The following is a 25,488-nucleotide window of genomic DNA, read 5'->3' on the forward strand; positions in this document are numbered from 1 at the left end:
TGCTACGGACATTATACGAGGAGGCCGGGCGGAGAAAGTCGGTGTCTCACTCGAACGTGTGCGTTCACACAAGCACAGAGTTCAGCTTCAGTAATTGCATTGGCAACTGGGGAGAGGAAAAAACTCCCTTTTGACAGACAGAACCGTCTAACAACAACAACAACAACAACGATAATAATAATCAGAGCAATTACAATAGGGTCCTCGCTCTGTTATATAATAACAACAGAGTCGTGTCAGATCTGGATCGTGCAGCTCTGGAGTCAGAGATACCTATCACAGTGTGGTGAGTATCTGCAACCTTTACTCCTTTGTATTTAGAGCTCAGCGCCTCCTCCATCTACTTTCTCTTTATTCTAAATCCAACAGCAGCAGATTTAAATGTGGGTGAGTTTTAAAAAGGATAAAAAAGAGCAGAGCAAAGGAAATAAAAAAAAAAGACAAGTACGACCACCGGGGACCAGAAGTAGCCGCTTCCAAGCTCCTTGATTCCTATTAGATTGGATAACATCTCCAGAAACACAAGTAGTAATTTTCCCTGGCCGTTCCATCCATCTCACTTTCTTCTTTCTCCGTCCGCTCACACCACCTCTTCGCCTCCCGCGCTCGCCCCCAGCAAGTGCTCTCCCCCTCCTCCTCCCCCTCCTCCCCCTCCTCCTCCTCTCCCACTTCCTGTTGCTCTCGATCTATTTCGCAATATCTCCACCCTCGTCCTCTCCGGCAGCCAGCCAGCCACCACCCTGGCCTCGCTCCTCTTCCCCACTTGTTTGTTTTCTGATCTCCATTTTCTCTCTCTTTTCATCGCTGGCTATTTTCCTCTTCTGTCTTAGTCTAGCGCTGGCGAGCCTCTTTCTGTGAGAGTCTATTCGTAACCCCTCTCTTACCTCAGATACAAGCCCAGCATATCCGTGCTTCTTGTTCTACTCAGTTTCCAATTGCACTCAGTCGTCTCCCTTTCTCTTTTCATCTCTCTCTCTCTCTCTCTCTCTCGCTCTCCCTGTATCTGTTTGTTCTCCTCTATCTTTATCTCATCTCTCCATCATTGGCTTTGGTAGCACTTCTACTGGTAAATTGCATCCCTCCCCCCTCCTCCTCTCTCCCATCTGTGTTATAAATAATGGTTGGATTAGGCTGACTTTTTTGTTTTGCTCACTATTAGGGAGCAGATCAATTGCACAAATCAAGGGGATGGGGAAGCACACACACACACACACACAGACACACACAGACACACACAGCCCTACTGTCTTTCAAAAAGCCACAGTGACGACAAAGACGACACAGACACAGGCATTGTCCCTGCTTCCCCACTGCTGGCTCGCTCTCTTTTCCCCTCATAACGTCCCTCCTCTCTTCCATTTTCCACATCCCTTTCTATTGGCCTCAAGCCTCTTGGACTTCACTTGACCCCCTCTCTTCGTTGCTTTGCTTTTATTTCTCTTTTCTTTATGCTTGACCGGTAACAGATTATGCAAAACCTTTGTCTGTGTGTGTGTGTGTGTGTGTGTGTGTGTGTGTGTATGTCTGTGTGTCTATGTGGATATGAAAGTCTTGCCTGAAGTGGAATGCAAAATACTAAGAAAAGTACTCAACCAAAAAATCTATGAACAAAATGGTCCACTTCATGACACATATTTGAAATACAAATAAGGCCTACTGGTATATAGCTGTTTAAGTGTACAGCAGCAGCACTGGTGAAGCAACACCACTGAGTCTCAGCCATTATGATGTAATAGAGCGTTGCATTCGCGACCAGGCTCCACTCTGCAGTCACTTTTACTCAAGCGCACAAGTTCATGTGGTGCTTTCACTTTTGAGTGCATCTATGTGTAGGTATTTGTACTTTGACTTGAGTTAAATGTTCGACTACTTGCTCCACCGCTGTGAAAAGCCCAAACTACATGTATTTCTTTTAGAATACTGTAGCTCTTGAATACTTAAAGACTATTTTGATCTCTAAAACGCACAGACATGTCTGGACTTTGTGGTTGTACATCCCTGGTATGTCTTTGAATGAAATGGAATCAACCAACTCGTCTCCCTCCCTCCTTGTCTTCCCTCTTGCAACCTCTCATTACACCCAGTCCTCCTCCCTCGCTCTCCCTCTGCCCTCGCTAGAACGATCTGGCCATTAGCGGGGCGACCATCGGAGCCCTGGTTTCACGGGGGTGTCTGGGGTCTGGGATTGACTGAGTGCGAGGGTTGGTTGCTGCGAGGCCTCCTTGACACAGGCAGGAATCCAGGGGCTGGTTTGTTCAACCTACCCCAACAGAGATGTGCACTCTGAGTAAGTCTTTACATAAAGTCGCCTATCCATGTCATTACACCAACAATTTAAAGGTTTTTTGATTTTGATTTAATAACTTATATCAATATGTGATTTAGATTATTTACATGCTCAGATATTCTTCTCAAGTATTTGACAGATCTTTAATGTCAACTTTATCGCCACCTACTGGCAAGGCATTCTTAACACATATATCGCCAGAAGTGTAGACAGGGCCGTAAAATGAATGCAATCTCGTCTGCTTTTTAAGTTTGTTACTCCCTCCATGTTCCTTTTTGTAATGCGCACTTTAAATAGAGACTTTTAAAAACGGCCTCGTTTAAGTTTGAAAACAGCGGGGCTGCACTTTAGGCCAGACGAGCAGACACCGAGTTTTAGGAACTAGTGACTAGTGGCAGAAACTTGGGGCAGAAAAGGTCTCTGGTTCGTCTCTGGTTCGACTCCACGGAGAAACAACAAAAAGACGAACCTGGATTGATCTGTCCAAAAAATCCAAGAGGATTCTCCCTACCCTGTCTAGTGCCCCTGAGCAAGGCACCTTACTCCCCCAGCATCTGCTCCCCGTGCGCCGTACATGGACGCTCACTGCTCTGTGTGTCCTGCACCAGATGGGTCAAAAGCAGAGGTTAAATTTCCGTACCTGCATGAAAAGGAAATTCCTGTGCATGTCTGTGCATGTGTTTGGGACTAATAAATGCATCTTAATCTTATGATGTAGATACTAACAACTTCTTGCTGATTGCTTGCTAACCCTAACCCCTCTTTGGTCATGACGTAGCCTTTTCTGATTGGTCTGTTTCCTATCACATGACTACCTTCCGGAAGAAAACCAGCATGAGGCTCAACTACCAGTAAAGAACGCAACATGGACTATCAATTACAATCCTGGCTAAACTGTGGTCTTTGCTAACAGCAGTAAAGTTCAGCATTTTATAACGATACAGCTATTGTTGGAGCAATTCCAGTTTATAGCGGCACACGCAAGCCCACTGATGAACAAATGAATATAAGTACACGATATATTCTGTTTTGTACAAGGTTGTAACTTATCCTCTTGATTAATAGTTCCAAAGGTTTTGTATAGACTTCATGTTACTTTATTGTTTTGAACTTTATAATGTAATCATGTTCAAGTTACATAAACGCAGGCGTTGTTTGTGTGTTTTGCAGAATATGACCTCGTGGAAGTTATATCTTCTTTTTTCGATTTGTGCGAGTGTGAGCTTCTGCAGGAAGAGCAGAAAAAAACAATAACTTGGGCGTAGAGAGTCACCGCTGTCATCTCCATTCAGACACCAGCGTTCCCATTAAGTAACGCTGTCAGCCCTGCCACTACCCACTGCTCTCCCTCTCACACATAACAATGCCTCCTTAATTGCCTCCCTGTGACAGTTACAATACAATCCAGGTGATAACAACTAGCACAAACACGGCGAGCAGAGGCACAAGCTAAGCAGAGCTGTGTCTGGTCAAAGAGAGAGGAACTTTTATAACTTGCAGCAACTTTGCCTCGACGTATTCTCGCAGAACTGCATGTGTGTGCACAGTCGGAGGGATGAGTCATCTCTCCTGCAGTGTGTGTGTCCTCAGCAGGTATGCCGTTTGAGCTGCGATCTCTGGAATCTCCATTGCCGGGAGCCTGGCTACGTTCCACCGCGGGTTGTGTGCACTGATGGGAGAGTGTGTGTGTTCAGCCGCTCATCTATAATCAGACATCGTTACATGCATGGAGATCTTCCTGCTTGTGCTCCACGTCATCCCCGGGGAGGATATATGGCTTATCAGCAGCTCACTCATCTCGTCTGTCCTGACAGATAATCTGACAGCAGAGAAGCAAATTTGCCTTTTTTTTTTCTCCAGAGCTGTCAGACCCTTTGCTCTGATTGGTTTTTCCAACTTTGAGTCACCACACCCACATTTTCCCTGTAACTACGCAACTGAACCGGAACCGTCGCTGGTTCACGTCAACACTGTGGTGTTTACAAGCATTCTGGAAACAGACTGATGGAATTCTTCCACTTGCAGTCCCACTCGCTTTGCTCCGATTTCCACAAACTAGGAAATAAATGGAGCTGCCAAGAGTATTTTCACTCGTTTAAATATTTAGAAACATCATAAAAATAGGCCACACCACTTCCGTGTTTGACATGAGCGGATGTTGTCTGATGACACTGCAGATACTCTCCTTAAAAGTCTTTCCTCAAGATGTTGATTAAAAACATGCCAGCGGCAGTTTATTTCACTCTGTGCATATTTGCCGTCGGGATTATATTACTGCGCATGAATTTATTTCGAGGAGATAGATTTGCAAATATCTGTTTTAATGTTACTGTTGAAGTTGGATGTCATCCGTTCTTTTAGAATAGACAGAATTAGAGCACTGAAGGTGTTTTTTTTTGGAGAATAACAATAATGTCTTGCCGGTCTCTTGAGTCATAAGGAACTCTTCATGACCTCGAGTTCCCACATGGCAGCGTAGATTGAAAAAAAGAGTCGGATTATTCAGAAATCACTCAAGAAGTCAGACGTGTCTCCGTAGATAACAAAAGAAAAAACAGATCAGAAATATGTCAGGATGAAAAAAAGGTGCCAATCACACAGAAGACGCCGAAGACGAAGTCAGGAGATCTTTCGGTGATAAGGGCCGACACCGGTGTTGATGTGCTGTAAACAAAAAGACGAGGAACTCCTCACATCCCATTCTGCCGGAATGGCATGCGTATGACCAGAGAATCTCCTGGAGCACTGTTCATGTGGAGCAAAGTCCGGAGAAAGTCTGGACCCCGTTGTGCCGACAGTCTCTTGCACTCGTGTCTGAAAACGGCTTTATATGGTAGAGAAACCTCTCCCGTTGCTAATGAGGTGGTCATGAAATACCATCTTCCTTCCGCCTTGGTAGTGCAGCATCTTTTCTTGCAGTAGCAGTAAAGCAGGCAGAGCTACGCACAGTTCCCACTTCAGTGAGATTGTATGTCTAAATGCTCCCTGGCTCCTATCCTTTGCAGTGTGCTTTAATGTGCGTTTCCATTTTTAAACCGTGCACCACCCAATCGTTAATCTAGAGAGTAATTCCACCACACTCCTTCAGTATTACTGGCCTTACGAGTGCCCTGCTGGGAGGCCTCCTCTGCAAATGCAATTCGACCATTCCAAACTTCATTTGTTTCAGTGAGCACTTTAAAGTTTATTGATTTGGATTAAACAGACCCACAATAGCTCTTGGCCAGCTCAAAGCCGACACCGGGGTATTCACTGAGGTCCAGGAGTGAGCGAGGAGCTGAGCCTGCCGTCTCTGCTGCTTCCCCCTCCGTCCCTTATAGCCATTACACATGGGCAATAAACCCAGCCAAGTGCAAAACAAATAAAAAAACTGTGTTGAGCCCTTTTTCCCAAGCTCAGAGTGAGCTGACAGGCGACACGGCGCCAAGCAGCTCTCTCTCCCCCCCCCCCCCCCCCTTCTCTTTCTTCCTCACTCGCAGTCCCACTCTATCTCGCGTTACCTCCCGATCCTTTTCATCCCCCATTCCTTTCCCTCCGCTCTGCTTTTTCTTTGTCTTGTCAAAAAGGTTTCACGCTCAATGAAATATTATCTGTCGGCGCGCAGCGGAGTAGGTGTATTCAACACGGTATTGACACAACCTTGACACGACGTGGGCCGAGCGTGGAGGTAATGGGAGGCAGGGAGCCTCAGCGGCAAATAACTGACAGGTCCGCCGAGAGACGGGGAGATAGAGGGAGACAAGAGATGCGAGTCTCTGATGTAATGTAAAAATGAAGTCGGTTTGACGGTTCTGTTGATCCTTCGCTGGAGAAGATTCTGTTGTCCTGCGCCGGGCTTTCTTGTAGCGTGTTTTATTTTCCTGTGTAACCCTAGCGTGTGTGGTGTTCTCCACCGGCCTGTCCTGTTTTGTCATTTTCTTTCGTGAGCGGCTCAGTTCTGCTCCGTGCCGTTTTTCTTTCTTTCCATTCTCCTTTCATCATTTTTCAATGTACCTCTCAATCTTGTCACTGTGCCGCCTCATTCTAGTCAAAATCCTCTTATAAAGTTATTTGTATTCAGCACATAAGGAAGCAAAAAGTTGTGCGAGACAATTTATTTTTTTTTAAATGGAGGCTGGCCTGCACATTTTCCATAACGGATTGCTCACGGTTCCCTCGTCTTTTGTGGATATCGCAAGTTAGAGATTTGGCTTTTAGAATGGGTTTGGCTCAGGACATTCAATATAACTCTTTCTCCAGGGTGCAACGCCGACAAGGCCTCACACAGGATGCTCCAAATCATAAGAAAAAGGAATGGCGCCGTTTTCCAAAAACGAGGGGTTTGTGGGGCGAGCGCTGCAACGGGTGAACGGGCCTCTCTCCGACAGCACGGTACAGAGAGGCCGATGTGACGGGATGCTGCGTTGCCCATGGGCCACAAGCGTCTGTTAGCCGAGTTGTAATCGCAGTGGAATCGGCGCGGCTAAAAGCATTGATGCAGACGAAAACAGAGAGGAGAGAAAAGCCTCTATGTGACTCAAACAAACAACGACAAACTCTCCTCCCCACCGTACAGGAGGGAGCACTGTGAATGTCCTCTGTTGTTCCCCGCTGAAGTGTCCCTGTGATGAAGCTCCTTCGTCTCTCTCTCCCTGTCTTCCGTCTCGCTCGCCATCAACATGCACAACGAATTAGGAAGCGACTTACTCTGATGCCGCTATAACTCTTACTGACATCCCTCCGTGTCTCTTGGTCCTATTTCTCCCTGCCCTCTTGCTCCTCTGTCTCTGCGGAGGCCCGGTTCTCAATAACCCTGAGAAATTAGCAGCAGCTAAAAATAATCACCGCCAGCCAAAAATAAACTGCTTCTTCTGTGTGAAAAGTAATTTCCTGCTTTACTGTGCAACATGTTCAGTTACCAGGCATTCGTTAAATGCCGATTCTGTAAACCGTGCTCGCTCGTCCAGCCCGTGGAGAGGCACTTTCTGCAGAGCCAGAATTACAGGCCGTTAATCAAAAGCCTGTTGATGAGGAGCCATTGTTCGGCTATGAGCAGACAGTGGTCAGCTGGGACAGTAAATTTTGCAGATAAACTTTTACAAGCATCTTGTGCATGGACAGGGTTGATCACAGGCCCGGCATGCTGTGTTCAAGAACAAAAGCATATGCTGTTTACAATAATCACATCCTCAGATTGACCTAAAAACAGGTCAATCTGAGGAGGGCTATTTTAGACAGGGTAAAAAGGTGCTGTTTTAAATGATCCTTGTGGTATTTTGACAAAAGTATGTTACAGACATTTCATTAAGACCCGAAGGAACCATATCAACTTGTGGTAAAAGGGGCATACGATGAGTCCTTTAAAGTAGTACCACTAATAGCAGTGGAGACTTCATCTAGTCATAAAATAAGTCAATTCAAAGCTCATCCTGCAGAGGGAGCTGCTCTGTCAGCTAACATTTCTGCCTGATCTCCTCACTGACACGAGAATTAAAAGGACCGGTATTTGTACGCAAAGTATTGCGAATCCAGCTCACTAATGGTTTTAACTATAAACCAGCACAGTTTGCCTGTTGGCTGTAGTATGGCAATCTTGGTCTTATCAACTTCTCTGTATCTTCTATGTCGGCCTCCGAACATCCATATCCGTCAGGCTCTAATCATATCATATCATATTACCTCATATCATTAGGCAGATGAAAATGTAGAATGACTCCTCCACTTGAGGCTCCCATATTCTGCCGTTACGTAAGAAAATTCATGCGTCAGTTTGAAACGTTGTTATCGTCCACATACACGTGTCCTTGTTGTTGAGCAACACATTCGCTAGAGGGCAGCGCAGAGTCAAGAGTGTTTTTCTGACGACGTTTTCCTGACGACAACAGGAGGAGGTTGTGATAACGTACCTTTTGAAAGAGTCTCTCTAAAGAATCCACCATTGTGGAAATTTCTTGCTCATGTCCCTCTTCCACTGTTGGCTAAACACCGGGCAATTAGCACTAAAGAAGTTGCGATGGCTCAATCAAATGTTTTATGGTCCCGATTCATCTTGTAGCTAGTTGGCCTTGTTACAACCTTATAACTCTTATTATAACGTAAAATAAATGAGGAATTTACTTCCTGAACCAGAGCCATGGTAGAGATCCTTTTGGTAGAAATTGAGATATCGGAATGCACTTATTTTTTTTAAACGCAGTTATTGTGCGACTAAATCCACCTGATCTCTGAATATTAGAGTTTTCCTTTAACCGCAGCCTTGCTCAGAGCGAGCAGCGTTCTGAATAAACAAATCACTTTATCTAAGTGCACCTTAGCAGACAATGCAGTCTCATAGATTCCCAATAACACTTAAACAAATGTTATTTGATGAGAATCAAATGTAAATTACTGTTTAACGAATGTGATTTCCTCCATCGTAAGAAATTACAATCAATTTGTCGTAAAACATAAAATATTTCTGTCTAATTACCGCGTGAGGAGGTGCTTGCGGTGATAAACTAGCAAATGTTCAATGTTCCATTAATGTCTTTACATTTCATCCAATCATCGGCTCCACTTGATCTATTTTATACCTAACTATCTGTGTCCATGTTAGCAGAAAGCTTTACGCAGTGTAAAATAAAAGTGTGTAAAAGAGGGATTCTATAATTCATGTAGTCTGGGGATGAAACAGCACCACTATAAAACCTCTCCGTGCTTTAATTGATTAATGATGCCAAATATTACACTGTAATTAAACACACAGCTGGATGGTTCATATTCTTATCACCGCTAGTCATGAATTAAATTAACTGCATTACCGGAAGAAGCCAGAGCCTCATTCTATATGTCACGTAATCCACATGCTAAATGTTTGACCAGTGGGCGACACTCTGCCTCGAAAGGTCGATAAATATTTCTATCCGCTGTGGGACATAGGAGTAATAATCTCTACAGTATTAAAAGTAGAAGTTGCAGTCGTTTCTTTTCCTCATTCTGTCTGGATCCCTGTTGTTTGAATGTTTAGGTTTCAAAGACCAAAGGAGCTGGACGTGATATCATCAGGAGTCCTAATTGACGGCCTCAGATTGAAAATCGCCAAAATCTTAATAAACTAGTGCTCAATGCTCGCTTCTGAAAATACTAACCCTCTCTTCAATTGTCCTGTTTACATAATGACACAGCAGAGAGTGTAGTTTCTTATACGATATTGTAATTTTAAGCCGTGTACTAATTTGGCTGGAGTCAATGAATAAAATGTCTACAAAATAATGATTACTTATTACTTATTATTCATATGTTTGATGGTGTATTGTTTTTATACAGGGTTGTATTATGCGGCCCTGTTTATATTAAGCTGTGTGTGTGTCTGTGTGTGTGTGTGTGAGTGATCCAGGTATTACTCGTGTTGTGGGGACCTATTTCTATTTACAAAGTCAATCCCTGATGGGGACAAAAAGCAAGTCTCCATAATGTAAATCATCAAACTTTATGGTAAAGACCTTTTTTAAGGTTAGGTCAAGGTCAAGGTCAAGGTTAAGGTCGAACATTAGGCCAAGGGTAGGTTTGGGCAAACATTATAGGTGAGGGTAAGGGTTAGGCAAGTAGTTATTCCGGTTAGGGTAAAGTTAGTCTCCAGGAAAGCAGTGTAAGTCATTGTAACGTCCTCTAAAGTCTTGGAGACATGTGTCACGTGTGTTTGTGTGTGTGTCCTGGCAGAAATAAGTCCCAGGTTTGTCTCTGATCAGAGTACACACACCGAACGACAAAGGGGGACACACACTCATCGTCTCCTTCTTAATTTAGCTCAGTCTCGGGCTGGTCTTTAATCCCCTCCCCTCTCCATGCACACGCGCTGCGCTGTGTGCACCATCAATCTTCTCAAACATGGACGCTGAACAGCACAGCAGCACCACCCTTCACGCTCTCTGTATCACACCTGATGCAGAGGCGGAGAGTGAGCCACTGCTGCTGCTGAGTCAAGGCATCTCGCTGGGTGGAGGACGCCGCCTTAGTTGCTTGTTGTGCTTCTCGGGAGTACGTTACATGGTCGTTGTGTTTTTACTTGAAGAGAACAGCTTATGAATGTGTTTCTGCGTGGCCTAGATTACACAGCTTAAAAACATGGCAATTTGAAAAGGCTGTTGATACACGGCTGAAAGAATGAGGACAAAATGGCTGAACCGATTGTGCTCGCCGTGGCTGTTATCAGATAAAATGCTGGCCTGGTGGTTATTCGCTTCTCTGTCCGGCGTGTTGAGTGTGTTATTTTCTTGGTTGGGGAAAACAATACTCAAGGAGCCAACTGAGGAGGGTTAAAGCCGAGGTAACGGAATTATAACTGTGTCTGCAATCTCACGCCGGAACCTTTATTTGTGCAGCAATTCAAACACTGCAGGTCGCTGACAGGCAACAGTGCTTCTCCTTATGGTGGAGCAACGCACAGGTCGGGCGGAGCAGCAGCTGGGAATCAGAGGGTATGTAGCCTACAGCCCTGAGTGTGGGTATGAATGGTTTCCAACCGGCAAGATGGAACCGAAAGGACATAATGCAAAGTACTGCACGTTGTGTTGCGTTACTGTATTTGCACATCCACTACTATACTGATTTCCATGAGATTTGTAGAGAGGTGTGACATGATCAAAGGAAGAACCCCTTTTATTTTGGAGAGGACAAAGAATTTTTGTATCCCTCCTGTTCCATACTTAGGTCACATGATAACTGAACAAACTTTGGGAAAAAAGCTAGTTCTGCAGGTATACAGCTTATTTTGTTTAAATTATTGTTGTTTACGTTGTTTTGGGCTATTTAGTCAGTTTGTTAGCAGGATTAACTTATAAGGGGTGGGGCATAACCCAGGTAAACAGCAATTGAATTTTGTTCTTTTATATATATTTAACAAGGGGCCTTTTTTCAACATTTGTGTTGATTTGTCAAACAATAATTCATTGATCTTCATGAAAAAAATCAAGCAATTTTATGACTTAGTGCTATTCTGGCTACACACTGTGGCAATTCTCTCAGTTCCACTTTTTTCTTTTTCACAATTTCTGGTCTAATGATAAATGATAATGGAAAAATTAATATCCATTTTAAAAGACACAAGTAGTATTGTGTTTACTTCCTACAGGAAGTTTAAACTCACTTGTATATTTCCTTCCACATATGTGTTTACCACACTACACTAGTCACCAGTGTGGGCACAATGGATTTCAAAACAGCTTCTGTAAATTTGGGAATTTTATAAACGGATTAGGGGTTCACGGCCAGTTTGTAAGGCTGATTCTGATCTTTTAAACTTAACCTATTTAAACAATCTTCCCCAGTAATGTTTTATAACGTATGTAATTCTATTGAAGTCTCTTGTTTGTTTGTTTTACCGACAAAAAAAAGGTTGAATAAACATTGTTATTGCCACTTCTTTTCTTTCAATGAAAACTGTCCATTCTGAATGTGCAAATATTGCTCATTTTAAAACGTTACTCGACACAAGATGTTTCTGACCTCGCTGAAAGGTCTCATAGTTTCTGCCCGGAAAGTTTTAGGGGACCACGTCGTATATTGGAAACATGACTGGCATCATAATGAGCTTCAATGTCACAAAATCTTTTTTGTTCTTTCCAAATTGCCATGAGGATGGAGAAGGTTTTCACAGAGAGAATTTGTCATGTCATAGCCTGATAACTGAGAATGTTTTTTCCGTCCTATACTGCGGTGCTCTGAAGTCTTGGCTGCTAACCCTGACAAGCCTTGCAGGTAATGTGGCTGTAATGGAACTGATTTCATTTGTATTCTTTAAATACAAATGGAATTTATTATATCTCTCACCTTATGCAAAAAAAACAGATTTCTTCAATAATTTGCATTCTTATACAGTTTTATGCATATCGTCTTCTTTGAATTTTGATTCCCATGTAATAGCATAATATCTCAATGCGTAACAATTGTTTTTAGCATCAAAACTGTTGGTGTAGTTTAACAGTGTTTAGTGTTACACCAGTTCCCCCCAGCCCTCCCTGTGCCAGAGATGAATTCAGATCCGATTTTGTAACAGAATCTGATTCACAATCTAATTGGGCTAATTATACGTCATGATGACGGATGGAAGATATATTTAAGATGTGGTTTGAGTGCAGGGGGGGGGCTACTTGCTGACTGCGGCGGCTCCAAAGAAAAAAAGAGCGTGTCTGTGCCATGGCGTTTGATCACCAAGAAAATCCTCTTGTGTCAAACTTCCTCCGCCTCACCAACTTCAAAAAAACTACCCCCAAATCAAAGAGCATCACGGAGCGAGAGAAGAAGAAGAAGAAGAAGAAGAAGAAGAAGAAGAAGACGACGAATGGAGACAAAAAGAGAAGATTCACCAGCACAACCCTTAAAATAGCATAGAGAGAAATATGCATCAAAATACCATCAGTCATCTTTTTTCCCTCCAGGAAACAGGTCCAAAAGAACAAGGACAAGGGGGGGGGGGGGGGTTTGGGGGATGAAAGTGCAGATTAAATCACCTCTGAGGTGTATGGTGCTGCAGGTGGGAGATAAATTAACAGACCCCCCCCCCCCCCCCCCATCTGTAAAGTGTGTCTCTTATTTTCTTTCGCATTACTCGATGTGACCGTGGCTGACTCGGAGCGGGGCCACCTTAACATTTGTGTGGGTCCTCACTCGATACCAATTTCCTCCTCGAGCCGGGTATTGAGGCACCGTAACAATGCGCCATTCATTGAGCGAGCGGCTCTCAATGGGCGCTTTGTCGCTCGAAAATCCCGACAACAATTTTGCTTTCGGGGGACAATGCTGTACGTGGGCCAATATGTTTTCAAGGGCACCGTGGTGATGATGATGATGTCCGAGGCTCTCTGTTATTCGAGAGTGAGATAAGGGCCTCTGGAAAATGCACACGGCAGCCTGTAGATGGCTTTTTTTAATGAAGGGTACCTGGGTTCCATCAGCCAGGTGCTGTGATCCTCCGAGGTTACATAAGGCTTCGCATAGGAAAGGCGGCTTTTTTTTAATTGCAATGGTCAGCACATACACTTACAGCAACACATCGGTATGCATCTCATATCCAAAGTCCCACCTGTTTGACTTTTTGTGTGTGTGTGCGTGTGTGTGTGTGTTTTCCACTCCACTGTATGTGCACACATCCCCCAAAAAGACTTCAAAACAAGAAAAAAGGAAAAACATGCAACAAAAATACCTTCGTCTCGAGGCTTGTTCATTGTAGATTCATCGTGTTTTTTTGTGAGCGGACCTAGGGTTAAGAAAAAAAGGGGGGAAAAAGAGAAAAGACAAAATTCAAAAAAGATTACTGGCAAAAACGAGAAAAAAAAAGAATACCAAAAAAAGAAAAGAAGCAAGAGCAAAAAGGACAAATCAGCAAGAGTTCATGTTGGCTTATTGCGGTTTTCTTATCCTTTCTTTTTTCCTTTAAAAAGAGTACAAAAACAAGAGGCATCACAGACACAGATTTATCACAAGAAAAGACACAAGATCAAAGAAAGCTGGGGTTTTATTTGGGATGGGATTTCCTCCTTTCCCCCCTGCAGGAGAAGACGGCTGCCATGTTTTACAGTCCCTCTCTTTCTCTCTCTCTTTCTCTCCGTTAACCCCTGTTTTGTTGTCTAGATTTCGGGTTTGGGAGGAGACGTGGGGCGTAGTGAGCCCTCTTCGGTTTGAAGAACAGGACCCAGCACTTTCCTCCCTCCGTGTGAGCGGGAACAAGACACATTTAAAAAAAAAAGAAGAAGAACAGGCAAGGAAGAGGACACCTATAGGAAGAACGGGAGGTTCGGGTCCTGATGCGCAAACCCCAAAATTTGGTTGGCAGTGAAATCGTACAGGTCAATTAGTCCTTTTCAAATTGATTACCAGTGGTAAGCAAAAAGATACTGACCCCTGTTGGGGTAAAAGGCATGTTAAACATGTTTCAGATAAAATAGGGCACAGGTGCTTTTGTGTTGTGAAGTGTGTGTGTGCGCATTTCTGTGTGTGTGTGTGTGTTATTATTTAGTGGTTAAACCAGAGACCTATTCCCCAGGCGGGTAAATAATAACATAGCACAACAGCGTGGCACTAATTGTGCAGAGGAGCGCAGGTAAGAGGTGAATGTAATTTGATCCCCATCTGCCCACTGGCTGTTTTTGGCTGAGAGAAAGAAGGAGAAGGAGAGAGAGAGAGAGAGAGAGAGAGAGAGAGAGAGAGAGAGAGAGAGAGAGGTGAAGATAACCTCGGATTTTCTTCCATTCATCCGTGTTTTTGTATTTGTTCTCGTCCGTATCCTCCTTCTTAATCAAGAAGTGTTGCGTTTAAAGAGTCTGCTTTGACCCCGGGTCCCGTTTCATCGCCCTCACACACCTGCCACTCTCCAGCTTGCAACCTTCATTTGTGAATACATTTCAGCGAGAAGAGAGACAAGTTGACTATTTTGGTTGTGCGAAAAGAGAAAATGTATCGGTGTGTGCTGTTCACCTCGCGTTTCAAGAGGAGAATGTGAATATAGAGTGCTCTTCACCTCAGCTTTCAGAAAGTCAGCACTGCTACAAACGTACTCCACCTTTCATCGCTGTCGCTTTCATCTGATAAATCCGCTTGAGGTTTTTGGCAAAGAAGCTGGATAGCTTACACAACAAGACTAGAATCTGACTAAACAGATGGCAGCTAATAGAAGTCTGATTTTCTTTTGTTCAGAATGTGAACAGCCTATTGCAAGGTGGCTGAATGTTTGGTCACTTATCAAATAATTACCAGACAAAGGAGACGGGAAGATGACAAGGTAACCTCTGAAGAACCTCCGGCAAAGAGATTTCAAAATAAGAGTGCATTATCAATCAAAATACACAAAAATAAAAAGGATAGAACTTAAAGGAGACATATTATGGAGTTTTTTTGTGTATGTAAAAGGTGTGCAAAGTAAAGAAAGCCCGAAGACCTGACTCCTGAAGAATTCATCAGGTTTCGGGTTGATACTTCCAGAGTATCGGAATGTGTCATAGCATCACGATACCCAACATTTGCACAAGTCACGCATATCGGCTAGTCTGGCACGGCCCCTAACGAAGCCAAACACAGGCAGGGACTAGGCCGACCAATCACAACAGAGTGGGTCAGCTGGCCAATCAGAGCAGACCGGGCTTTATCAGGAGGGGGGCCTCCTTAAAAGAGATAAGAGCCAGAACCCAGTGTTTCAGACCGAGGCTGAAAAGAGGAGGTGCAGAAACTGACAGCTTGAGGAAGGAGTTCTGTTTTCTTAACATCAGAGCATGAAAACCTTTTCAAGTAAAAACACAAATTACATTTATGAACCTTAAAATAAACACATCTCCTTTAAGGCGTTCATAAACTGCATGAAGAACTCAACCCACACTGAAAGCTCTTGGAAAAGCTTGGTCCCTTGGTGTATCAAGAGGTGTCTTAATTAATACTAATAGTAATAATTAATCACTGTGTATTTATTCACACGTATGCATGGCAAGGTTTTCCAAATCCAGAATGTGTTCAAAGAGGGTAACACACACAAAAAGCAAAGGTCTGATGATTGAAAAGTAGATAAGTGTGAAAACTGAGAAGGATGCAGCATTGGAACTGTGGCCACGACTCAGAAAACATAATTGGCCATGTTGCTATGTTTTTTTTGCCATGCTGGTATTTTGTGTAAGGTTTATCATGTTAGCTCAACATATAAGCATGCTGAGGTTTGAGAAAAAAGCCCCCAACACAAAGTTCAGCTGAGGCAGATGGATTTATTTAAAATCTAAAAGTTGCATCTTTTTTACATTCCGAAAGCTGAAATTCATGATATTTTTCACGGTATTTAGGAGATGAAAGCTGAGGATCTCTCTGATATTTGAAGACAAGAACATGAAAACTGACATTTTAAAATATTTTCTTTGGTATTTAAAACCTGAAAGCAGTGGTTACGGACACTTGCAGCTGCAGCCTGAGCCTGAGAGCTGAGGTCTGTGGTACTTTTAAGAATTAACCACAGAAAAATCAGACTAATCATCGAGAATGAATGTTCACTCCTGACCTTGAAGAGAGGTTTGCAACCCGAGTGAAAGGAAGAAAAAAAACCTTACCTCACAAATACACATACTCAGTGATGAAGACGTCTGTTTGCTGAGGAAGACTCAAAGATAAGTTGAAAGTCATGAGGAAGGACGTACTTTTTCTATGCAGATGATGCAGTGTTCATGTCTTCTCATGGGTTTGAGTGTAAACAATTTAAACGGCATCATTTCTACAGCTCATGACCTAATATTAGCTAAACAAAGCACAAAACAACTACAAACATGTTGATGATTAGTACATTTCAAATCAATAAACGAACAAAGTCAATCAAGTACAGGTTTAAATGGGAACTCGCCTATGAAAGAAACAAGGGTATTTTTTTGGGGGGTAGGCAAAATGGGGAAAGCTGAAAATCAAGCAAACCATTACTTGGCTGGCAACATGCTGGGGAAGAATGAAAAAGAAAAACCTCATCTTGATTGACATCTCTTTTTGCCCGGAGGGTAAATCAAGCTGAGTGAAAAAAAACAACTGCTTTTCCAGACATTTTTAAGCCTCTTTTCTTCCAGACAAAGGAGCAGAGGCAACGGGAGTTGAGAACCATACCCCCCAGGTCCCATCAACCCCCTCCACACCCTCCACGGACGCACACGTGTAGGTGCTTTACATCCCAAAATTAAGAGGCAAATTAAGAGTCAAATACAATTAGAACAAACTCAGCGCAGAGAGAAAAGATGGAGTGATGATTGATGACTTCAGACCAGTGCCAAAAAAGGCAATCGAACACAGATAATAGTTTTTAGGACTAAATAAAAAGACAGTTGGATGACCGATGTTATAATCATAATCCCGGTGAGTATTAGAATTTAACCCCCAGTTGTTTACACTCTGTCCGATAAGCACAATGTTTTTTTTCCCATTATGCAAAACTGGTTCGCTCCTAGCGTTCCGCAGTGTCTGTCGCTTTGAAGCTAGTTATGCAAGGCTTCGCTTGGCTTCTCCCGACGTCCACACACACACACACACAGACACACACACACACACGTCATACAGTACACATGCATGCAAAACAGACAAACAAGATACAGTGGTATGCGTGTGGTGTGGAGATGCAAATATGTCCACACACAAGATGAAGGATAAAGAATGAAATAATGAGACAACAGAAAGATGAATCAGGACAGTTAGATTTTTTTCCCTGATTTCTGTCCTGTTGTCTACTTCTGTGTGTGCGTTTCTCATTCAGTATTTATTTATGAATGGCCAAAGAATGGCAGAACCACTCTGAGACGCCTTGATAAGTTGTCGTGCCACCAGGGGACTCCAGAACGGCTTCAGTGCAATCTTGACTCTGCAAGTGGGTCAAGCTCCACTGGAGATATGAACAGCATCCATTCAAAAAAAAGAATGTCTCTTTTTGTGGCGATGCAATGTAAAAGGACAAAACTTCTGCTCAGATGTATGATGCAGCATGGCTGAAATTCATGAGTCTCCTTGAACATTTGAGTTTATAACAACACAGATCTGTTCCACGGTGGGATTTGACGCAGATGCATAAAGAAAGAGCTTTACTTCTCTGTGCCTGTGGATATGAGGGAGTGTGTGTTTTTTGTGTAATGATTGTGCTCAGCCACAAGGGTAAGTAGGTGTTGAGTAGCTCATTTATGCAGTGTGTGCCAGTCTGGAATGATCAACTAGGAAATGGAACTGTGTTTGACAGCTTTCGAGTGAGCGACGACCGCCGATGATAGACGTGAGAGAGAAGAGAAGAGAAGAGAGAGAGAGAGGAGATGAGAGAAGAGAAGAGAAGAGAAGAGAGAAGAGAAGAGAGGAGAGGAGAGAGACATTGTCATTGTCCTGGAGCTAAAATAGCACATCAGAAATGCAGTGATTAACTCAGTAAGGTGTGTGTGTGTGTGTGTGTGTGTGTGTGTGTGTGTGTGTGTGTGTGTGTGTGTGTTGTATATGAGTAACTAGGATGAGCGAGATATGATTCTTTGCCACTCTCTAAGAGCCCACACACACATTCTCTCTTTGTGAGTGGATGTTCTGGTGAGTGTGTGCAAGTGCACGTGTGTGTCTCTGTGTAAGAGAGAGAGAGCGAGAGAAAGGACAAAGAGAGTGTGTGATACATGTAGTTAGATGCACAGACAATCAGGCAGACATACCAAGCTGCTTCATTATCACACACTGCTGCTCCCTCAGTCACTATACCCTGCATGTGTGTGTGTGTGTTTGTCTGTGTGTGTGGGCAGGTCACAGATGAGTAGCTAGGATGAGTAAGCTGTGACTCCACTGCAAACAACTGTGTAGACCATTTTCAGCTGAATGACGTGGAACACGGGGCCTTTCAGGTGATGTTAAACATTCGCCCCGCAGACATATTCTAAATGGATTTCTATCGTCGTCATTAGTCACTCAGTCACAAGCAGTTCTCTGCTGATCTGTTGTGTCATGAAGTCTCTCTTTCGATAACATGACGCACGATTCAAATGTCTTCATGAGACGATGGATCCGAGGCAGCAATGTGAAGATTCAAACCAAGCAAACAGGAGGCACAGGGCACGGATTGGCCGATCGCGCCTGCATGATCAAATCACATAGCTGAGTCGAGACGTTACAGCGTACACACGGAGCCACATGGAGCGCTGGTCTCAAGGTGCTGACTTTAAACTCTGCTGGTGTGTTTTTGTTGCTGGTGGACCAATTACAAACAGAGATATGGTCGTTTCATTATTTTACACAAGAGTAACAGTATGCAAGGTAGGATGTGACAGGAGTTAACTGAATATCTCCATCGTTTCTGGTCTGATTGATAAATGGGGAAAAATAGTAAACCTGCTTATTCTGTTCCACAGGCTGAGAATACAAAGGGAGGTGTGGGGGGGGGAGTGAGCAGAGAGCAGGAGGAGAGAAGTGGACAAAGACTTGGATAGTTTGTGTTTCCAACAATTGGACTTAACAAGTCAATCCCGAATGGGGAAAAGTGTTAGATTTTTACCTTTTACGTTATATTTTCAATACTTAGGAACTACCCTCACTATGGAGATGCAAAGACAGTTATGTGCATATTTGTCTAACTGAATACATTAACAGTTTTGAACAGTTAAAGAAAAAGTCAATGAGTACACCTGCTTTTTTTTCAAATAGATGTACAGTACACTTGACACTTGATTATTCATATTTACAACCTTTATTCACATGTTCATTTTGTATATTTTTTTGTATTTTTGGGTCCAATATGTTAATAAACTGTATCGAAAGGAAAAAAGGTAATAAAGGCAATGTTGTGCTGAAAAACAACAACAACTACACGGAAAACATTTTTAATGTTGTATATAAACTAAAAGACCAAAATAGTCCTGAGAGTTAAAGCTACTACACGTTCTGCCTGGGCCTGGGTAAAGAGCGATATTTTTGGTGTATTTTGTTTTGCTGTTGAGTCACAAGACGACCCCCCCCCCCCCCCCCCCCCCCGCCCTCCCCTTCCCTCCTGTCCATCTCACTCACTGCACAGTGACCTTGCCTGTAGCTGCATTAGGTGAATAATAGGCTTTTGGGGCGATTTCAAAGTTACAGACAAGGACAGATGGGACTGTCATGCTGCTGCCAGTTTGATGCCAGCAGCTGGAAAATGACCAGTGCAGTGAAGTTAACCAACCTGACTCGAGGTCTACCACGGGGCAACAAAGGCAAGATAGGAGCGAAATTGCTGAGGTGGTTTGATCTTAAAAGTTTTGGCTTATCCTTTTCTGCAGGTTCTTTTCAGCCTAACTCTTGAATCTTGAACTGGAAGCTTTGGCTTGAATCTGTCAGATTGTTTGTTGCACCATTGCTGTTTAAAAATAGAAAGAAGAAAATATGGAAAAGAGCTGCAAATGAGGTGAAGCTGCATAAATCTAAAAATAAAAAATAAAAGTCGGCTTCATCTACATACATAAGCAGTGCCTTACAACGCTCTGGGATTATGTTGCCCATCTCCTAATTTCAAATGTTCGAATTATTTATAAGGCCAAACTCAGTTCTGCTTGCGCTCCATCCTTGATTTGGGCTACAGGAGGGAGTGTTGTGGTTGTGCCGGCTTCGGCCTGCTTTAATCTCATTTTACATTCTTCTCTGGAGAGTATGTGCTCATATAAAAAAAAGGGATAAATTAAATATGTGCCGAAGGTTCTGCAAATTTATTAGATGTAGTTAAATCTGTATACCACAAGGGGTTTTCTCTGAGTCGTAAACATGCTGGAATAAATAGCAGGAGTCTTGTGGCAGCTGTATTAACTGTAACTTGTAAATATTTGGAACAGCAAAAATAAAGAAATAAATCCATGCGGATAAACAAGCATGTTACTCTGTAATATTGGTGTCACATTGCACTGCAGGAAGCACACTTTTGTCTATTCTGCGATTGTATATGCTGACTTCCTTTAAAATAAAGTTTAATTTAATTTATTCGAAATTGACATAGCAGGAAAAAGCAACAGCGTTGTAAATGTCCTCATAATATATCATAAAAACAAATGTAATGTGTGTGATTATAAAGAATATCGAGGGTAAAGGAAACCATATCTTTTTAAATTATGAGTAAGGGCAGGGAACTTAATAACGAAAATGTCTGTAAGGGACAGAGGGTAAACAGGGTGTCCTCGTCACAGAGACCAAATTAAGTCTTTCTGTTTGAATGGAGATGAGTAATAAACCTGTGTGTTCACTTTGTTGATTTTGTTGCCACTGTAACATCATGATGAAATTACAAGCAGCAACATGAACAACCTCGTCACTCCAACTTGCGTCAGAGGCGAAGACGATGAGAGAAATCCTGCCAGACGCCTCTGCTTCCACTTCTTCGTCTATTGTTTAATGCTGACGCAACTTCCTGCAACTGGTGCAAAAGTCTGAGTTGCCCTAAAAACAACGTAAACTATCATCGAAACCAAGGTTTAGTTTGATCCACACCAGGACCGCCTCTCCTGGTCGGACTGAATTCACGTCTGCTGGTCTGAGGCGCCCCTCACACCTCTTATCGGGGTTCGGAACAGGGCAGGTGTGAAAGCTCCCTCACTTATCAAATCGGTTTTCACTCTCAGTTATGTCTGTGCCTCTAACGCAGCTTCACACTAGCTGTACAGTAACAGCAGCTGTGGTTAATGCACATACTGGATACACCGGCTTTTCCCGGAGGCAAACATATTTGACAGCTGGTCGACTCCGAGCGCCACCGCCCCGTGTCAACCGCGTGAACCGAGGCGTTCATTAAACTCCAACTTTGGCTAGCAGAACGCTCACTTGGATGTTTACCAAACACTCATCTGTCAAAATCTGTTTTGTTTTGTTACCCGCGAACTCACCGAGTCGGTGCGGCTCACAGCATCTGTGGCCATTGCTAGGCTACAGGGGTAGACAGAAGAATAAGGCATGGTGGGGCTGAGCTTTAATAGGTGATATTAGGGATTATGAACAATACAAGTCAGTGCAAAGACAATCCAAAGCCAGAAATGACATGTGTGCTCAAACAACACATGAAATGATTGCCACATCTCTTTCTCACCCTTCTCCCTCCTTCTTTCTCTCTCACCCTCACTCCCTCTTTCTCTTCCTGTTCTTGCTTTCTCCCACATTTTAGCTCTTGCCTTTTATTTCTTTCATTCTTTTTTCTCCCTGTGTCGACCCTCTCCATCCTCTCAGTCTCCCGGTGCCTCATTCTGAAGCCTCAGATTGAGAGCCTGAGATTTATCGATCCGACTTAGCTAAAGGGGCCGAATCAGGTAGACAGAGAGAAATGGAGAGGGGGAAAGAAGGAGGGAGAGGGATGCTGACATAGGGTTTTTAAAACAACGCGTCTATTGTAGACAGAGAAAGACAGGAGGCTAAAAGAGGAAAAAGGAAGCGAAAGAGGCCACCATTTGCACAAAAATGAGGGCAGTAGTATTTAAGTATGGGGGGGGCTAAAGTGTTGGAGGGATGGAGGAGGTAAAGGAAGGATTGGAGGGAGGAGGGTGAAGTTGGGAAGCCCAGAGGAACATGGAGGACACAGAGAAGAGCAGGGGTGAAAATAAAAGAAGGGGGGGAAGAGAAACAGATAAAGAGATTATGTGAAGCACAGAGAAAGAAAGGGTGTAAACAGAGATGTAGAGAGGGCCGAGGAGGAGGATGGAGTGGCATTTACGAAGGGGTGATGATCGAGTAGGCATGAAGGTTAAAGCCATTTTCTCCCCATGCAGCCACACACAATCACACACACACACACACACACACACTTCCAGGTTTATCTTTTTGTGCGTTCATGCATCCACTTCATCAACAAATGTGCGCGCTGCTGTTTAAATTCCACTGTGAATATGAATGATTCGATTTTAGTCATACACGGCACAACAGAATAAAAATAGTCAAAGACTGTCGGGGACCTCACACGCTGTCGACTGTAAATTGCGCTCCTCTCAACCGAGAATATCGAACTTAACTGGAGACCGGGAGCCGCTGCATTAACTTTTCATAAGGTGGCCAAATAGAGAAAGAGAAATTCGATAGTTACATTACTTCATATGTCACGTTGAATCCCCAGCGTAAACACTGCATGAAACTTTTAATGAAAAACACACCTCCGATTCCACACATTGATTTACAACTGTGTTTCGATGGTGATGAGTGGGTCTGGTCTCCAAGGTGCTCGTCTACGTCAAGTAAATGCACGACTATCAGGTCGTCCCCCGAAGGAGGTTATGTTGTAATCAGCGTTGATAATTTATTTATAAAACTAATGATGCATTATGGGACAGAAAATAATTCCTTCAATTTTAGGACTTTGACATTTTGAGGAGGCTGTTATTTACGAGTCTGAGGTAAGTGCGCTCTGAGTGTTCTAGTTATGTGTTTTTTATTTTCTTATGCAATAGGTGAGTGAACAATAATCTTTTTCTTTTTTTTTATCACAACCACCTAGTGTTGAATAAATTTAAATAAAATTAAACAACTTTTATCTGGCAATTATTGACTTCACCAGCTACACCCATCTACAGCCAGAGTTAAACTAACAGTGGAAGCAAATCAATGTCAAATGTGTGAAGTTGCAAAACAACTCCAAAATAAACTCGTATTCATTTTTATTTGAAAAGGAAATATCACTTAAAGTATTTGGATTTTCTTAAAGGATGATTCCTTAAGAGTGAAATGAGACCGGCAGGATTCAGGTATGTGCAGAAGCCCAACCTGTCAATCTGTGAAGATAATGTGAGCATTAGCTTAAGCAGCTACCTAGCATAGCTGTCAACGCTATCATCTGGAGCACTCGATCATATAAGTGATGGTTTAAATTTTTTTTAATATTGTGATCATATTTTGTGTATTTTACTCAAATCGTCCAACTGAACTCGGTGTGTGCAGATCCAGTCAATTCCCAGTCCCAACAGGGTGATTCCCTCTGGCCCAGGAGCGATACGATTACACTCTCACTCCATCTCCCATGAGACCCTGGGTCTGTCAGCCTCTCGCTTCTCGTCTCTCCACGTTAAAGATAAGGTTTGCGTTCGGAGGAGTCCACTTTTGAACCGTTCTGACATTTGCGGTTTTGGCAACAGAGCCTTTTTCGCATCTGTGTGCGCTCTTCATCGGTCTAACCTTTGAAGAGCAAACACTCTTTATGTTGTCTGACATATGGGGGGGGGTAAAGGGAAGAAAATATGGTGGGATGTTGTTGTGTTGAGCGATCAAAACGTTGACAGGCTCAGCTGCTCTGTTGCCGTTTCATGTATTATTTCATCTCTGAGGTAATCTCGGCGGTGTATTGCCTTTTCCTTGCCGTCGTGCATGAAGGAACACAATCTGTTTGTTTGGTTAAACAGTCGTTCAACCCCGGGGGCTATTTCTGCCCTGAACAAAGGCCCCTTGGTCATCCTTGATCACCGCTGCTGTTCATCTGTCCGGGGGGGGGGGGGCTTTGAACTCATCTTGCTGCTTTAATGTCAAGGACCTTTCCACCACATCTAACACAGAGGTCTTCTCCTCTAATAGAACCAGACACTAGATGCAATGTTGGTCTTGTAAATGTTAAAAACCTTACATATTTAAGATATTGAATAAAAATACCAAATACTGACTGGTACCATGCAAATATGAGGATTTTCTGATTTTGTATTTTATATGATTTGTCAGGTGTTTTGTCAGGGAAATCACCTTTGACCTAAAAAGCCATGGTGAACTTTATGCTTTTTTCATTATGCTTTGTAGACTTAACAACTAATCAAATAATTGAAAAATTACTTGATTAATCGATAACCAAAATGATCAAAAGTTGACAATTAGAAATAGCTGAATTTACCTTGAAATACGCACACGGAGGTGATGGGGAATGCTCAAAAATGTTAACACTAATAATAGTTAGAGTCAGTGCAAACAGGAGGTTCAGCGTGTCTTCATCAAAGTCTTCTCTGAGGACGGCGAAGCGAAGCACAAAGCTTGTTTGGGCTCTGACCCTTTGCCGTCCTCCCTCCCCCGGCCTCCATCTACATTCATCTCCTCCTCCATCACCAGCCCCGTAAGAGCTTATTCCACCGCGGGCTGTGGGCCGGCTGCAGCGCAGGCCCGTTACTAACCAGTGAGCTCCTAATGCTGACAGAGTGAAACACCGAGCGAGTGCCGAGATGGAGCACGGGGAGTAATTTGGGTCAAAAGCCCAGGAGGGACCCAAGATACAGACACATGACCATATACATTTACAATTTCTACATGTCTTTCTTGGTCTTCATCTCCCATGTCCTTATGTATGCCAGCTGTGCATATTAATACATGGGAAAAATATTCTCCTAAATGTTCCTGCTAATGTTAAGTCATGAAACCATGAGAGACGTTCCATTTATACAAATTTGTCTATCGGTGGTCTTCAAAAATGGGACGGAAATTGTGTTAAACGCAAAAAATAAAGGAGACCCCGGGGAAATAAGGCAGAGCTGACAGCGGTGTTAAAACAGACACATGTTATTTTAATGCTTTTGGACAGTTCAATTGCCATCTCTCTCGCTAAACCACCTTATCTCCCTCGAGCTACATTATTCCAAATGCTCTGCTCAGCTCTGAGGACCTGAAGGATTTTGATTGGAATTTCAATTAAAAAACAACCTAGATTGATAATAATAAACATGAGGACAGTGGATGCCTTCTGCATTATCAGATAAAAGGATTATTCATCTTATCGGCTTCCCCCTTGGCAGGTGTCTTATTTGCCCAAGGAAGTGGTATTTTCT

The 25,488-nt window shown here is 43.1% G+C and overlaps 1 protein-coding gene across 7 annotated transcripts in view; it reads right to left on the reverse strand.

The window, feature by feature from the left end:
- nlgn2a (neuroligin 2a) overlaps positions 1 to 25,488 on the reverse strand; it is a 100,111-nt gene that overhangs the window by 59,748 nt on the left and 14,875 nt on the right. The window contains exons 2-3 of one of the 7 annotated variants that reach the window (XM_053415639.1): positions 24,219 to 24,268; positions 3,039 to 3,071 (exon numbers count right to left, since the gene is read on the reverse strand). The exons of 4 other annotated variants lie outside the window; for them this stretch is intronic. In XM_053415639.1, the coding sequence (XP_053271614.1) occupies positions 3,039 to 3,071; positions 24,219 to 24,268 (83 nt within the window). Of the gene's footprint in view, positions 1 to 2,033; positions 2,054 to 3,038; positions 3,072 to 13,445; positions 13,500 to 24,218; positions 24,269 to 25,488 lie in introns of all 7 variants that reach the window. 2 more of the 7 variants (XM_053415638.1, XM_053415644.1) reach the window with 2 other exon arrangements.

Source organism: Pleuronectes platessa, chromosome 23, assembly GCF_947347685.1.
Source record: "Pleuronectes platessa chromosome 23, fPlePla1.1, whole genome shotgun sequence".
Lineage (NCBI taxonomy): Eukaryota > Metazoa > Chordata > Actinopteri > Pleuronectiformes > Pleuronectidae > Pleuronectes > Pleuronectes platessa.